At 49.6% G+C, this 13,350-nt stretch overlaps 1 protein-coding gene across 1 annotated transcript; it reads left to right on the top strand.

Annotated features, from left to right (window-relative positions):
* Positions 1–301: 301 nt before the first annotated feature.
* LOC110335945 lies at positions 302–8,835 on the top strand. The gene is made up of 2 exons (XM_021218392.1): positions 302–396; positions 7,698–8,835. The coding sequence occupies exons 1-2, from the start codon at positions 388–390 to the stop codon at positions 8,028–8,030; spliced, it is 342 nt and encodes a 113-aa protein (XP_021074051.1). The 5' UTR covers positions 302–387; the 3' UTR covers positions 8,031–8,835.
* The last annotated feature ends 4,515 nt before the right edge of the window (positions 8,836–13,350 follow it).

The raw sequence follows: 13,350 nt of genomic DNA, 5'->3' as shown, positions 1-13,350 counted from the left end.
TTAGATGAGGGGGGGGGGGAAGAAAAGAAAGAAAGAAAGAAAGAAAGAAAGAAAGAAAGAAAGAAAGAAAGAAAGAAAGAACATATTTCCTCTCTGCCAGTGATTTCATATGACACATTGGGGACCCACTAGAGACTAGAAATATCTTACCCCACTGTGAGGGTTCTAGGGGGCACGCTGTAGAGGAGAGAGGGCAAGGTCCTGAGTCTGTGTCTCCTTAGGAAGATAGATGCGTTTATGCTGTAAGCAAACATCACAATACCCAAGCCCCGACACCAGGACCCCTTGCCTTGGTCTCCCCAGTGCCCTCCCAAGACACCCCAGGTGCCTCTGGATTCCTAACCACCAGAAGTCCCATTTCACCATCAAAGAAGACCCTGGTCAAAGATGTTGAAAGTGAGATGACATCATGGGGCGGGGCTGGGCTGTCCAAGGTCACAGTGATTGAAATGGACTGAAGGGAGAGGAAGGTCCTTTCCAGGCCGCTTGTGTTCCTGGAGCTGGGGTTGGGTTACAAGGCCATGCAGAACTCGGTTCCCTCCTTCCCTCAGTGAGTGTATGGGACTCTTTGTGTATATATGTGTGTGTGTGTANCTNTGTGTCTCTGTCTCTGTGTGTGCCTCCAAGTGTGTCTCTCTGTGTGTTTATGTGTGTGTGTGTGTGTGTGTCTGTCTGTCTCTGTGTGTGCCTCCAAGTGTGTCTCTGTGTGTATATATGTGTTTGTGTACCTCTGTGTCNNNNTNNNNGACGTTGTACATCGTGGTGCGGAGCCTAGTGCGCACCACGATGTACAACGTCCACAAGCTGTGTGTGTGTGTACCTCTGTGTCTCTGTCTCTGTGTGTGCCTCCAAGTGTGTCTCTCTGTGTGTTTATGTGTGTGTGTGTGTGTGTGTCTGTCTGTCTCTGTGTGTGCCTCCAAGTGTGTCTCTGTGTGTATATATGTGTTTGTGTACCTCTGTGTCTCTGTCTCTGTGTGTGCCTCCAAGTGTGTCTGTGTGTGTGTGTGTGTGTGTGTGTGTGTGTGTGTACATGCTACAGCATATTTATGGAAGTCGGGCCATTCGCTGAAGTTGGTTCTCTCCTTTAACCATATGGGTACTGGGGATCAAACCCGGGCTGTCGGGCTCAGCTGCGAGCACCTGTATCTGCTGAGCCGTCTCACTGGCCCTAGTGTCTCTTCTTTACAAGTGTGGGGAAAAATATAGAGCATTCTAACACTCAGAGATTATACTCAGTCGGTGGAGGGGAGTGTCACAATTTGAACAAGTAGCTAGCTGTAGACCTGGCTAGCCCAGGATCTACCACCTGCTGTCTTTGGAGCCCCCCCTCCCCCTGAGGCAAGGCAGCCCACAGTGGTAAGGGTGCTACACTATGTAATGCCAATCTAATCCCTGTGCACACTGCATTCCTCTAGCCGCACTGCCCACGACATGCCAGGACCAGCTGGTGAGGTTGAGGGCCGGATGAGGCCCATTTTGCAGAAGTTTGAAGGCTGCCTGACCTGTAAGGGCAGAGAGGCAGGTCAGATCTCAGCCTTTAACCTGCAGAGCCCTGATGTGTTCCACAACACCAAGTGCCCTGGGTGCCCTGAGGAGACTCCCAGCTGCCTCACCCTTATGGCATTTGCACTTCAACAGGACACATGGCCAGCTACCAGAAAGTGAGATAGTAAGGGGAAGAGAGACCCTCAGTCTTGGGCCAGGGCTGAGGGTGTAGTCTAGTGGTTAGTGCTCTTGCCTAGAAGAAGTGAGAGGGATCCTGGGTTCAGTTCATCAGTACTTCAGATTAAGGAAAGGTTTTTGGCTAGTGTGGAATTGGCTTTCCAAGCCATGAGACTCAGGCCTGGGCCGAACCAGGCCATCTACCCATGGGCCTGAGGACTTTCAAGGACAGAGTGTCTTCCTAGAAGATCTACCTGCTACCGTGAGTGCTTACCCTACTTAGAAAGCCACGTCTTTTCTATTCTTTAACTTGAATGTGGGCGGGTATGCATTTGCATGGCATATATGCACTTGTGTGCCCACAAAGGCTAAAGGAACATGGATGGTGTCGATGGTGTCCTTTTCTGTCGCCGCCTACCTCAGTCCTTTGAGGCAGGGTCTCTTACTGAGCCTGAGGCTAGGCTGGTAGTGGTCAGTATCCCGACTCTGGGGTCCACAGTGCTGGGTTTGCCCATATGTGGGGACTGCCCCTGGCTTTTTTCCCGGAATCTGAACTCAGGTCCTTATGTTTGCACAAGTGCTCTCCACGGGAAGTCACTGTGCTTGGGAGTCCGGGAGGGACAAGAGACCTTTGCAGTGTCTTCCTCAAGGCACTGGGGCTGCTCCTGAGCCGTGGGAATTCTTTGGTGGGGTGGTGCTGTCCTGAGCATGGAGGGATCCCTCTCTCTAACCAGCCCCAAGCCCAGGACAGGGACGCGACAGGGAAGAGCTGATGAAATGAAATCAGACATTAACCTGGGAAGTATGCAGCCAGGCCCAGCCTCCCTCCAGTGCTGGCTGTGCTGGGTCCTGGGCAGGGATGGGTGCTCTCAGCGCAGTGAGTTAATGTGCCTTAGTCACTCAGAGCCTTTCTGGTTTGGCTCTGGGGAGGGGCAGGGCAAGGCTAGGGCATGAACTCTCACTTCCTTCTTCCTCATCATCTTCCTTTTCTTTGCTCTCTCTCTGTTCTTTCTAAAAAGAAAAAAAAACCATTTTTATTTTACATATGTTGGTGTTTTCCTGCGTGTATATCTGTGTTAGGATGTCAGGTCAGACTGTTGTGATCTCCCGCCATGTGGGAGCTGGGAATTGAACTAGGGTCTTCTGAAAGAGCAGCCAGTGCTCTTAATCCCTGAGCCATCTCTCCAGCTCCTCTCTCTTTCCTTCTATTATTTTACTTATATGATTTGTGTCTCTGTGTGTGCTACATGTATGTAGGTGCCCACAGAGTCTAGAAGAGACTGCTGGACAGATCCACTGAAACTGGAGTTGCAGGAAGTTGTAGCATCCAATGTGGATGCTAGGAGTTGAACTGGGGGGTCCTTTGGAAGCAGAGCAAACATCCCTAACTGCTGAGCTAACTCTTTAGCAACCTCCCCCCTTTTCATTTTTTCTCTTCTTTCTTCCTCTCTTCCTTTTCCTCTACCTTCTCTGAGCCTTTCTTTTGCCAAGTTTCTGTGAGGGCTCACCCCTGGATGTATCAAGGCCCTGAATGTGGCAGCAGCAGCAGCAGCAGCAGCAGCAGCAGCAGCAGCAGCATCTAGAGCAGAACTGACAGGTGGGGGCCCAGAGCAGCTGTGTTCAGAACAGTTGTGCCCAGAGCAGGTGTGCCTAGAGCAGATGGGCCCAGAGCAGGTGTACCTAGATCAGGCGTACCTAGAACAGGTGTGCCTACAGCAGGTGTGCTTGGAGAGCAGGTGTACCTTGAGCAGGTGTTCCCAGAGAGCAGGTGTGCCCAGAGAGCAGGTGTGCCCAGAGCAGGTGTACCTAGAGCAGGTGTGACCAGAGAGCAGGTGTGCCTAGAGCAGTGTACCTAGAGCAGGTGTGACCAGAGATCCAGGCTCTGGACTGAGGCAGAGAGGGAAGGCTGTGTTGGAATTTTGGTTGTTGTGCAAGTCAGTTGTGAGAGTTCTGAAAAATACAGTGTGCTTTGTCACAAACTATGTGAACTTTAACTGATGGTAGCTTAGATACCCATGAGCCTCTGCTTCAGCATCAGAAAAATGGGATAAACACCTCACTTGTCTGTGAGGAGCTTTGGCAGAGGTGAGTGAAACATGCCTATTGCTGTGAAGAAACGCCATGACTAAGGAAACTTATAGAAGAGTTTATCAGGTTTACTGTTTTGGAGGGTTAGAGCCCATGGACATCATGGTGGTAACCATGGTAACGGGCAGGCAGGCATGATGCTGGAGCAGTGGCTGAGAGCTTACATTGTTAAGGCAACCATAGGTAGCATACGACTTTAACCCCAGCCCTCGGGAGGCAGAGGCAGGAGGATTTCTGAGTTTGGGACCAGCCTGGTCTACAGAGTGAGTTCCAGGACAGCCAGGGCTACACAGAGAAACCCTGTCTGAAAACAACAACAAAAAGAACAAACAACCAAAATAAAAACAAAAGACAACAGCCATGTGGCAGAGAGATAGAGAGCCAACTGGAATGGTGTGGGCTTTTGAAACCTCATGTCCACCCCCAGTGACATACCTCCAACAAGGTCACACCTTCCTGATCCTTCCTAAATAGTTCTACTAGCTGGGGTCTATCTCCAGTCTGTCTTGACCCAAGTAATGACACGGACCTTGTATTAATTATGAAAGCCTTTGCTGCCCTGTTTGCAACTAGCTCATATAATTTAAATTAACCCACGTACACTAGTCTAAGTTCTGCTGCATGGGTCGTTCCCTCTCCTCAGCACCAGCATTTGTCTCTTCCTTCCCTTCTGGCTAGCAAATCCCCTCACACCTGACTTCTTTCCCAGAGTTCCCATCTCTGCCCAGAAGTTCTGTCTCTCTTCTCCTGCTTTGCTATAGGCTGGTCAGCTCTTTATTACCAATGGGAAGGAGAGAGAGAAGTTGTTTCCAAAACACAGACAGGTGATGCTTCGTAGGAATATCAATGCCAAAGTCTTGCTCCCAACTCTCTGCTGGTGCAAAAATCAGCATCTGAATAATACAAAGAAAACCTTTATGCAGAACCCGGGTTATCCCATCAAAGGACCAGGTAGTCTGACCTTTGAGCCCATAGGGGCTATTCTCATTCAAACCCCAGCAGTAGAAGCTTGATTCTGTCAGCCAAATTATCTGCCTTCCTACAGGGCTTCTGTCAGCTCCCTAGCATTCTGAAGCACCTGCCACTGTCATCCCTGGTCCCAGCCTCCAGGGGCCAAGAGGTCAAGATGCCACGTCCCAGGTTGGAAACTGAAGGAGGAGGTCATAGTGGTTTCAGGAGTCTCAGAGCGGTAACTCCTCTTGCTTTTTTGTTTTGTGAGGAAGTGGGCTCTGAGCTCACTGTATAGTTGAGGATGGCATGGGCCCTCATATTCCTGCCTCCATCTCCCAAGTGCTGAGACACCCAGACCAGACGCCATTGTGCCAGGTTTACAATTTATTTTTGTTGTTGTTGAATACTTATTTTTATTATGTGTAGTGTGTGTGTGTGTGTGTGTGTGTGTGTGTGTGTGTGTGTGTGTATGCACATGTACACACAGGTGTCTATGGAAGCCAGAAGAGGGCATCACTGACTCCTCTGGAGCTGGAGTTACAGATGGTTGTGAGCCTCCGAGAACTGAACCCTGGGTCCTCTGCAAGAGCAACAATGCTCTCAACCACTGCGCCATCTTTTGAGCCCCAGTTTGCAATCCTTTAAAGTTGCGTGTACCTATTTTAGTCCCTCCCGGCAAAGGATACCATCTTGGGAATGTGAAGGGCTCTGAGTCTGGGTGTTTACCACACAACGGGAGAGTCAAGTCATAAGACAAGATGTTAAGGGAAGGGAGGTGATTTTATTCAAGTAACTGGCTCCAGGAGAAGATGGCAGACGCGTGTCCAAGTTTCATCCTGCTGGGAGAGTGTTTTGGGGGATGGTTTATGGGGTGGAGAGTGTCGTAGTGCAGTGGGGGATGCCTGTGTGCCTTCTCATGACGGGCTGGCCAGTACTCAGCCACAGTCACGCACAGAGAGATACTTTTCAGTTCTGCGAGTATTAAGAACAAAGATTATTTCCTCAAGCACTTCTTGCCTCCGATGCAGATTTGCCCACATGCAGATTGGCTTGAGGGGGGCATTTACCCAGAAGGTCCTCTGTCTGGCCAAACTCAAGAACATGAAAGAAAATATCTTTCCCCTGATGTCTATGGAAGACAATGCTACGTGGTGTGATGGGGGTCTGCCAAAGATCCAGACTGGTGCTCAGCTTTGGGGGTGGCACAGAGCACGATAGGGTGGGGACTGTAGCAGGCTTGGAACAGCATTCCCCAGAGAGGAAGGCTGCCAGGAGAGCTACCTGCCTGGGGAAGGTAGGAAGACCTTCAAAAAATGAGGATCGGGGCTCTCATGCTGTCACTTGTTGCCGGGGAAAATGGTTTGTAGATCAAATGCCAAGGCTCGATTTGACTTGAGCCCCAGCTTTTGTAGGAGGGCTCAACCCTCCCTAACCCCATCATCTTTGGGGTTTCTCTTTAGAGCTCCGAGGCTGGGGAGAGAGAGAGAGAAAATGGTTGGTAGTCGAAGCCGTGGAGACAGAATCCAAGTTTTCTAATCCACACTTTGGCAGCCCCGGTCTTTCAGTTGTATTATCGTGACTCCGAAAATCCTTGAGAAAGAAGGAACTCGAGAGCTAGAGACAAGAGGATCAAGCATCCCAGGCTGGTGAGATGGCTCAGCGGGTAAGAGCACTGACTGCTCTCCCGAAGGTCCTGAGTTCAAATCCCAGCAACCACATGGTGGCTCACAACCATCTGTAATGGGATCCAGTGCCCTCTTTTGGAATGTCTGCAGATAGCTACAGTGTATTTACATATAATAAATAAATCTTAAAAAATATTTAAGAATCCCAGACCATCCTCGGACTACCCCACTGACCTCGAGGGCCACATGAGAAATCTTCTCAAAGCAAAACCTGTAAAGGAACACATAAAAAGAAACGGACGCCTCGTCCTTGGGAGATGGCATTGGTGTTTTGAGGAACATGGTGGTTCTTCATAGGATACTCAAGAAATGGGATAGCAGAGGGTAAATGGATGTCAGGACAGTGCTAATGACATGTCAGTGGGGGAACTCCTAGCAGTGGGGGGGTCCTGTCATCCAAGAGCAGAGGTTAAGGGGAGGTGGGCATAGGCAGGACACAGCTGTAACAATGGGGAATTCTAAAACAGAACACACCAGCGGCTTAGAAGGTGGGGTCCCCTCTATGAGAATTCAGTTGAGGTGAACCTATATTTCCCGAGCACTCTCTAAATGCTTTAGTTTGGAGCAAAGAAACAGGATTTGGGGGGCTTCTATGTCACAAGTAAGGGACCTTCCTTAAGACAGTAAGCAAGAGAGCTCATTCTGACCTGCACCAATTGGATTCCCAAATGATTTGGAGGTGGCCAAAATAAAGGTGAGGGGGGCTGGAAACAAAAGCAGGCAGGTATCGACCACAGTGGCCGAACGCAGTGTGGGTTGAGGGACGGCAGGTCGGTGCTGAATTAAACATCTTGCATTTTAGGCTATATGCTTTGGGATTTTTTTTTTCTGCCAAGTATTAGACGCAAAAGATGGATTGCGTTGTTATTAAGAACCAAAAGTAAACTTTGGAGCGAATGGAAAAGGCAGGAGCTGGAAGGTGACTCCAAAGGTCACTGGGGTGGCTCTCCAGGAGAAAGACGATGAAGGCATGATCATGTCAGGAGCTGGGGAGCACTGCTCTAGAGGCCATGGGGAGGAGTGATGATTGGCTGAAGGAGGAGGGAGAGGAAGAACAGCATTGACATCAACACCCAGGTTCTCAGCTTTGGGAGCTAAGAATTAGGCAGAAATCCTCAGGAGTGGTGACTAAGGGGAGGGACTTGCAGGCTGTCTCCTGTTCTGGAGGCTCTGGCATCTTGGCCAGCGGAGCTGGGGACCCCGAATGGTGCCCCATTCTCCTTCCTGCCCTGGCTGTAGCAATGGAAACATCCCCATCTGGTGCCCTGGTGTTCATCCCTGCCAACTTTCTCCTTCCTTTTCTCTTCCTAGGATTCACAGAAATCCTTAATGCCCAGCCGTGGGCAAAAGATGACATCAGGCACAAAGGCGAAGGTGCCGCTGACGGCATTGTCCCAGAAATGGAAGCGGGACCGAGAGCAGACTCTGGAGGCAGCTTATGTACCAGTGGTGGTGGATCCGCGGGGGCAGAACCCAGACACTAGCATCAGGTTCAGTTTCTACAACTCACGGTATTCCAATTCTCTAAATCCCTTCTACACCCTGCAGAAGCCCACCTGTGGCTACCTGTACCAAAGAGAAACCGACCACGCCCGCAAACGCTTTGATGTGCCTCCAGCAAACCTGATCTTGTGGCGCACCTAGGTCCGCGACATCTGGAAGTCCCCATCCTGCACCTTCATCCTATGGTCCTGGGTCCCAGAGGGAAAGATCATTCCTGCCTGAGAAGCAGTGCATACCTGGGCTAGCCAGGTATGCCGTGACAGCTGAGGGAGGCCTCGTCTCAATAGAAATAAACTTTGTCCTTTTCTTTCCTGGCACCTAAATAGATAAGGTTGCCACCTGGTGAGTTTATTCAGAAGGGACTGAAGAATCGAAAGGGTTTCCTTTTAGTCCCTCTGCCCCAAGAATATGCTTCTCCCAGGGCCAACTGTCAGTCAGTGCTGACTTCAGAATTCCCATGGGCCACACTTGGCAAATGCTCCCCAAAGCTAAAAACGCTGCCTGTGTGTGGATCCTGCTCTCGTGAGGTCAGACTGTAATAACCATGGGGGCGTGGAGACAGATGCAGGGAATGAGCATGTTTCTAGTAACCGCTCCTGTAAAAAACGGCCTTTTGTTTTGTTTTGTTTTGACAGGGTGTCACACAGTCCATTCTGGTCTCAAATTGGAACTTTTGACTCCTGTCTTATCTGCCAAGGATCACAGTAGACCACACTCTGGTCTACTGAGGGGTCATGTGTGCTAGACAAGCCTGCTACTAATTAAGCTATGTTCCTAATTGTTTCTGTTGTTGTTGTTTTTTGGGGGTGGGTGGGGGTGGGGATGGACAGTCTCTCTCTATGTAGCCCTGGCTGTCCTGGAACTCACTATGTAGACAAGGCTGACCTCAAACTCAGAGATCTGCTGGCCTCTGCTTCCTGAGTGCATCACCAAGACAAGCTTATTATTTCTGCTTTCTTCTCCTTCTTCTTCTTCTTCTTCTTCTTCTTCTTCTTCTTCTTCTTCTTCTTCTTCTTCTTCTTCTTCTTTTTTAAAGAATATTTATTTCTTTGATGTATGTGAGTACACTGTAGCTGTCCTTAGACACACCAGAAGAGGGCATCGGATCCCATTACAGATGGTTGTGAGCCACCATGTGGTTGCTGAGAATTGAACTCAGGACCTCTGGAAGAGCAGTCAGTGCTCTTAACCACTGAGCCATCTCTCCAGCTCTCTTCTTCTTCTTCTTCTTCTTCTTCTTNCTTCTTCTTCTTCTTCTTCTTCTTCTTCTTCTTCTTCTTCTTCTTCTTCTTCTTCTTCTTCTTCTTCTTCTTCTTCTTCTTCTTCTTCTTCTCCTCTTCCTCCTCCTCCTCTTCCTCCTCACACTATCGCTATCTTCAGACACACCAGAAGAAGACACCAGATCCCGTTACAAATGGTGAGCCACCGTGTGGGTCACTGGGAATTGAACTCAGGACCTTTGAAAGAGCAGTCACTAATCTTAACCTCTAGCCCATCTCTCAGTCCCCAGATCTGTCTTTCATTGTTTGCATTGCTTGCTCCACAAGCTCCGTGGGTTTCTGACTTTTTGAGACAAGAGTTTTGCTGTGTAGAGCAGGCTGGCCTTAACCTCACTATGTAGCTTAGACTGACCTTGAACTTAACAATCTTTGTGACTCTGTCTGCTCACTGAGTGCTGGGATTATGGAAATGGACTACCATCCCAAACTTTTGCTGGGGTGGAAGCCCTCATTCCTATTCTGTCATATGGTCCAGAATGGCTGATTAGACTTGCAAGTCTTAGGTTTTTTAAAAGCAGGGTTTCTCTCTGTAACCCAACTGTCCTGGAACTCTCTATAGACCAAGCTGGCCAGGGACTCAGAGATCTGCCTGTCTCTGTCTCCTGAGTGCTGAGATTAAAGGAGTGTGCCACTGCCACCGGGATAAATCTTGCAAGTTTTAAGGGCTCTGTGGTCATGGAAGAGGTGGGTGATGATGGAGACCATTAGGTTTGCAGCAGTGGCCTGAGAGATGTCCATACTGGCCGCCCACAGATAACTGGGTTGTTCTCTTACCGATTCTGTGATTTCAGTGACTGCGGAATCAGCCGTCATGAGATCACTTATGCCACGGAATAACAAGCTCCTATATGTGGGTTCTCATGCAACAAGCCGGCCATGCTTGTCAGCAGCGCACCTGGGTGCATCGGGGCTACTCTCCTTTGTGAGAGTCACGATTCTGCCCTGAATTCCAGCAGCCGCACGTTGGATGGAACCTAGCTGCATACAGGAGCTGAGGCTGGTGTAGGGAGAGATAGGACACTTTCTCTGAAAAGATCGTTAGGGAGAGAAGAAAGAAAGGACCCCAGAGAGGGGCTGTTCTAACCCGTGCTGCCAGCTGCTTGCCGTGGGCACTCCTTCAGCCTGCCAACCCTGGCTGATACCAAGTCGCCCACAACCCTTCTGCCCACCAGTCAGGGTTCAAGGAATCAGTGTGGGAAGGAGTGGGGTCGCCATTTACCATGGCTCATTCTATCAATATGTCCTTTGTACCCCACTTTCAGAAGGTCCTCCCAACCTCTGGGCCCACCCCTACCCCCCAACCTCCAGACTGGGGCCTCTCTATCAGTCCAGCAGCATAGCTTTCAACCAGGTCATGGCACAGAGGCTAGGATGCCTATTAGCCAGCTGTACAGAGGGTATCTGGTGCTGCACACCTTTAACCCCAGCACTCAGGAGGCAGAGGCAAGGCAGGTCAATATGAAGTTCTAGGGCAGCCTGGTCTTATATATCAAGTTCCAGGTCGGCCAGGGCTACACAGCAAAACCCAGTCTCAAAAAAAAAAAAAAAACCACACACACGCACGCGCACATCCCCACGCAATGCATACCCACCCACCGCACCCCAACACACACACACACACACACCATTTGTGCAGCTCATTTCCTTTTGTATGAGCTTTTGACCAGTCCTATTTTATGACCCCCACGTCTTGCATCGCAGGCTTGGCTCCAGGCGTCCTGGCATGCTCCCTTTTTGAGACCTAAGCCTCTGTGGCTAGGTTAGATCTGTGTTCGTACCCTTCTTCCCTTCCTTGAGAACACGGAGGTTTCAATGTTCTCCCCTCTAATAAACCACCGTCTTTGCCAGCTCCCTTTTCCAGCCTGACCTTTGGAGGCGGGGTTTTATCTTGTAGCTCAGGCTAGCCTGGATCTTGCTGTGGCGCCCCGTACTGGACTGGAACTTGCCGTCCTCCTGCCTCGCCTCTCCTGAGTTCTGGGATTACAGGCATACACCACTGTGTACATCTTGTCTGTCGTCTGCCTCACTCCTCTTGGGACTTGTACTTAAAAATCATTTATTGCCATTTTGATGGAGTTTGGAGAAGCATCAGAGATGAGTGCTGTGTTCAGGCTGTGTATAATAAGGAGTCTTAATCTTTTATTCAATAAATTAATCTTACTACAACAGTGAGACCTGGGTCTTTCTTTGCGAGATGGAGAAACCACCAGAATCATCTGTGCCCTTCCAGACCATTCGATCCATACTGAGGGTGCAGGGTTGGGTTCTCAGCAGGAGTTTAACTCTATAGACCAGAGCCTCTGCACCCCCTAGAGTTTCACCTCGGAAGTATAGCCTCCAGCGCACCCGCTCTTTAAGAAGCTGCCCCGGGCTCTGACCAGGATGGAGTGGAGTGGAGTGTCTTAATCCCAGCATTAACAGTTTGCTCAGGATTCTGTTATGTACTTAGGAGTCAGAGTGAGCACATTCGTACCCCAACTTCTGCCATCCTTCTCCTGACCCACCCACGCTTCTTGGTCCATTTTATTTGGCTATAAAACTATCCACAGCAGCATGGCGCTCGCCTATCCTCGCCATGCTTTTCTGTGATTACAGATGCACCTCAGACTTCCCTGTTTTTAATCCTCGTGCGTGCCTGTTGAGAGCTTGCATACTTTCAATTCCCAGTTAAACAAATCGATGTTACTCTCAAAATATATTACTCAAGGGGGCTGGACAAATGGCTCAGTGGTTGAGAGCCCTGACTGCTTTTCCAAAAGACCCCATTTGGTTCCCAGCACCCTAAGCTAAGAACAATGTGTAACTTCAGTTCTGGAGGAGCCCACACCCCCTTCTGGCCTCTATGGGAACAGTACACACACAGTGCACAGACATGCATGCAGGCTGTCTTAGAGTTTTCTGCTGTGAACAGACACCGTGACCATAGCAACTCTTATAAGGACAACATTTAATTGGGGCTGGCTTACAGGTTCAGAGGTTCAGTCCATTATTATCAAGGTGGAAACATGGCAGTATCCAGGCAAGAATGGTGCAGGAGGAGTTGAGAGTTCTACATCTTCATCTCAAGGCTGCTAGTGGAAGACTGGTTTCCGGAAAGCTAGGACAAAGCCCATGCCCACAGTGACACACCTACTCCAATAGGCCACACCTACTCTGACACGGCCATACCCTCTAATAGTGTCATTCCCTGGGGAGAGCATAGACAAACCATCACACAGGCAAATATCCATACACGTTAAAAAAAAAATCACAGAGGAACATTGAGAGGACTGAGAACAGACACATGGACACAGTTGTAGGTGACGTCCCAGTGAGCAGCAGCAGAAGGACACACCTCACCTGCTGAGAGAAGAGGGGTGGGGAACTGTTGCCATGGGAACTCAAGAACTGGGGCTGAACCCAGGAGAGTCCATTTCTCCACCATGTGACCCAGCAGCAGCAAGGAGTGAAGGCAGTGGTACCCAGTCCATTTCTCCTGCCTCTTCCTTCTCATCTTGCATTCCCTCTTGCATCTCCGTGGACAAGCCAGCTCTGGGTCAGAGGAGAGCAGAGCCAGTCTTTGGGGATGAGTGTCTGCTTGGATGTGGTGAAGAGGAAGAGCCAGCACATAACAACAACACACAGACTAGGAGACAGTGGGTGTTGAAGGGGACAGAGAGGGGTCCTCATTCCTCTACCTTCTGGAAGCTTCTAGGCTCCTAAGGGTAGCCTGGCCACACAACTATTTGCAGTTCTAGAAGGAATAGAGTGTTGTGACTCTGTTGTCGTCCAATGGCAAATGTTACCACAGATCCTGAAGTGCCCCTGGTGATTTCTGCCTTCCAATCTCTTGTCTGTGTACAGCCCTCTCCCCGGGAGTGCCGGTGAAACCTATAACCTGATTCCATAGAATCCATAGAAGGTGACAGAGGTGATGGTCTGTCACTGTCTTGAGAGATTAGTTTGTATAAGACTTCAGTTTGCCCATTGGAGGAGACTCTGTTTGCTGCCTTGATGGAATAAGAGGTATGTTATGCTCTGGAACAGGAGCTGTGGGAAGATTATAGAAAACACACCACACACACATCACACATACACTACACACATACCATACACATACCACACACACCACATACACACCACAGCATACACACAAAACACATACATACACTACATCACACAAAAACACACCACACATACCA

This window comes from Mus pahari, chromosome 18, assembly GCF_900095145.1.
Source record: "Mus pahari chromosome 18, PAHARI_EIJ_v1.1, whole genome shotgun sequence".
Classification (NCBI taxonomy): Eukaryota; Metazoa; Chordata; class Mammalia; order Rodentia; family Muridae; genus Mus; species Mus pahari.
This window is presented reverse-complemented; position numbering and strand designations above follow the sequence as displayed.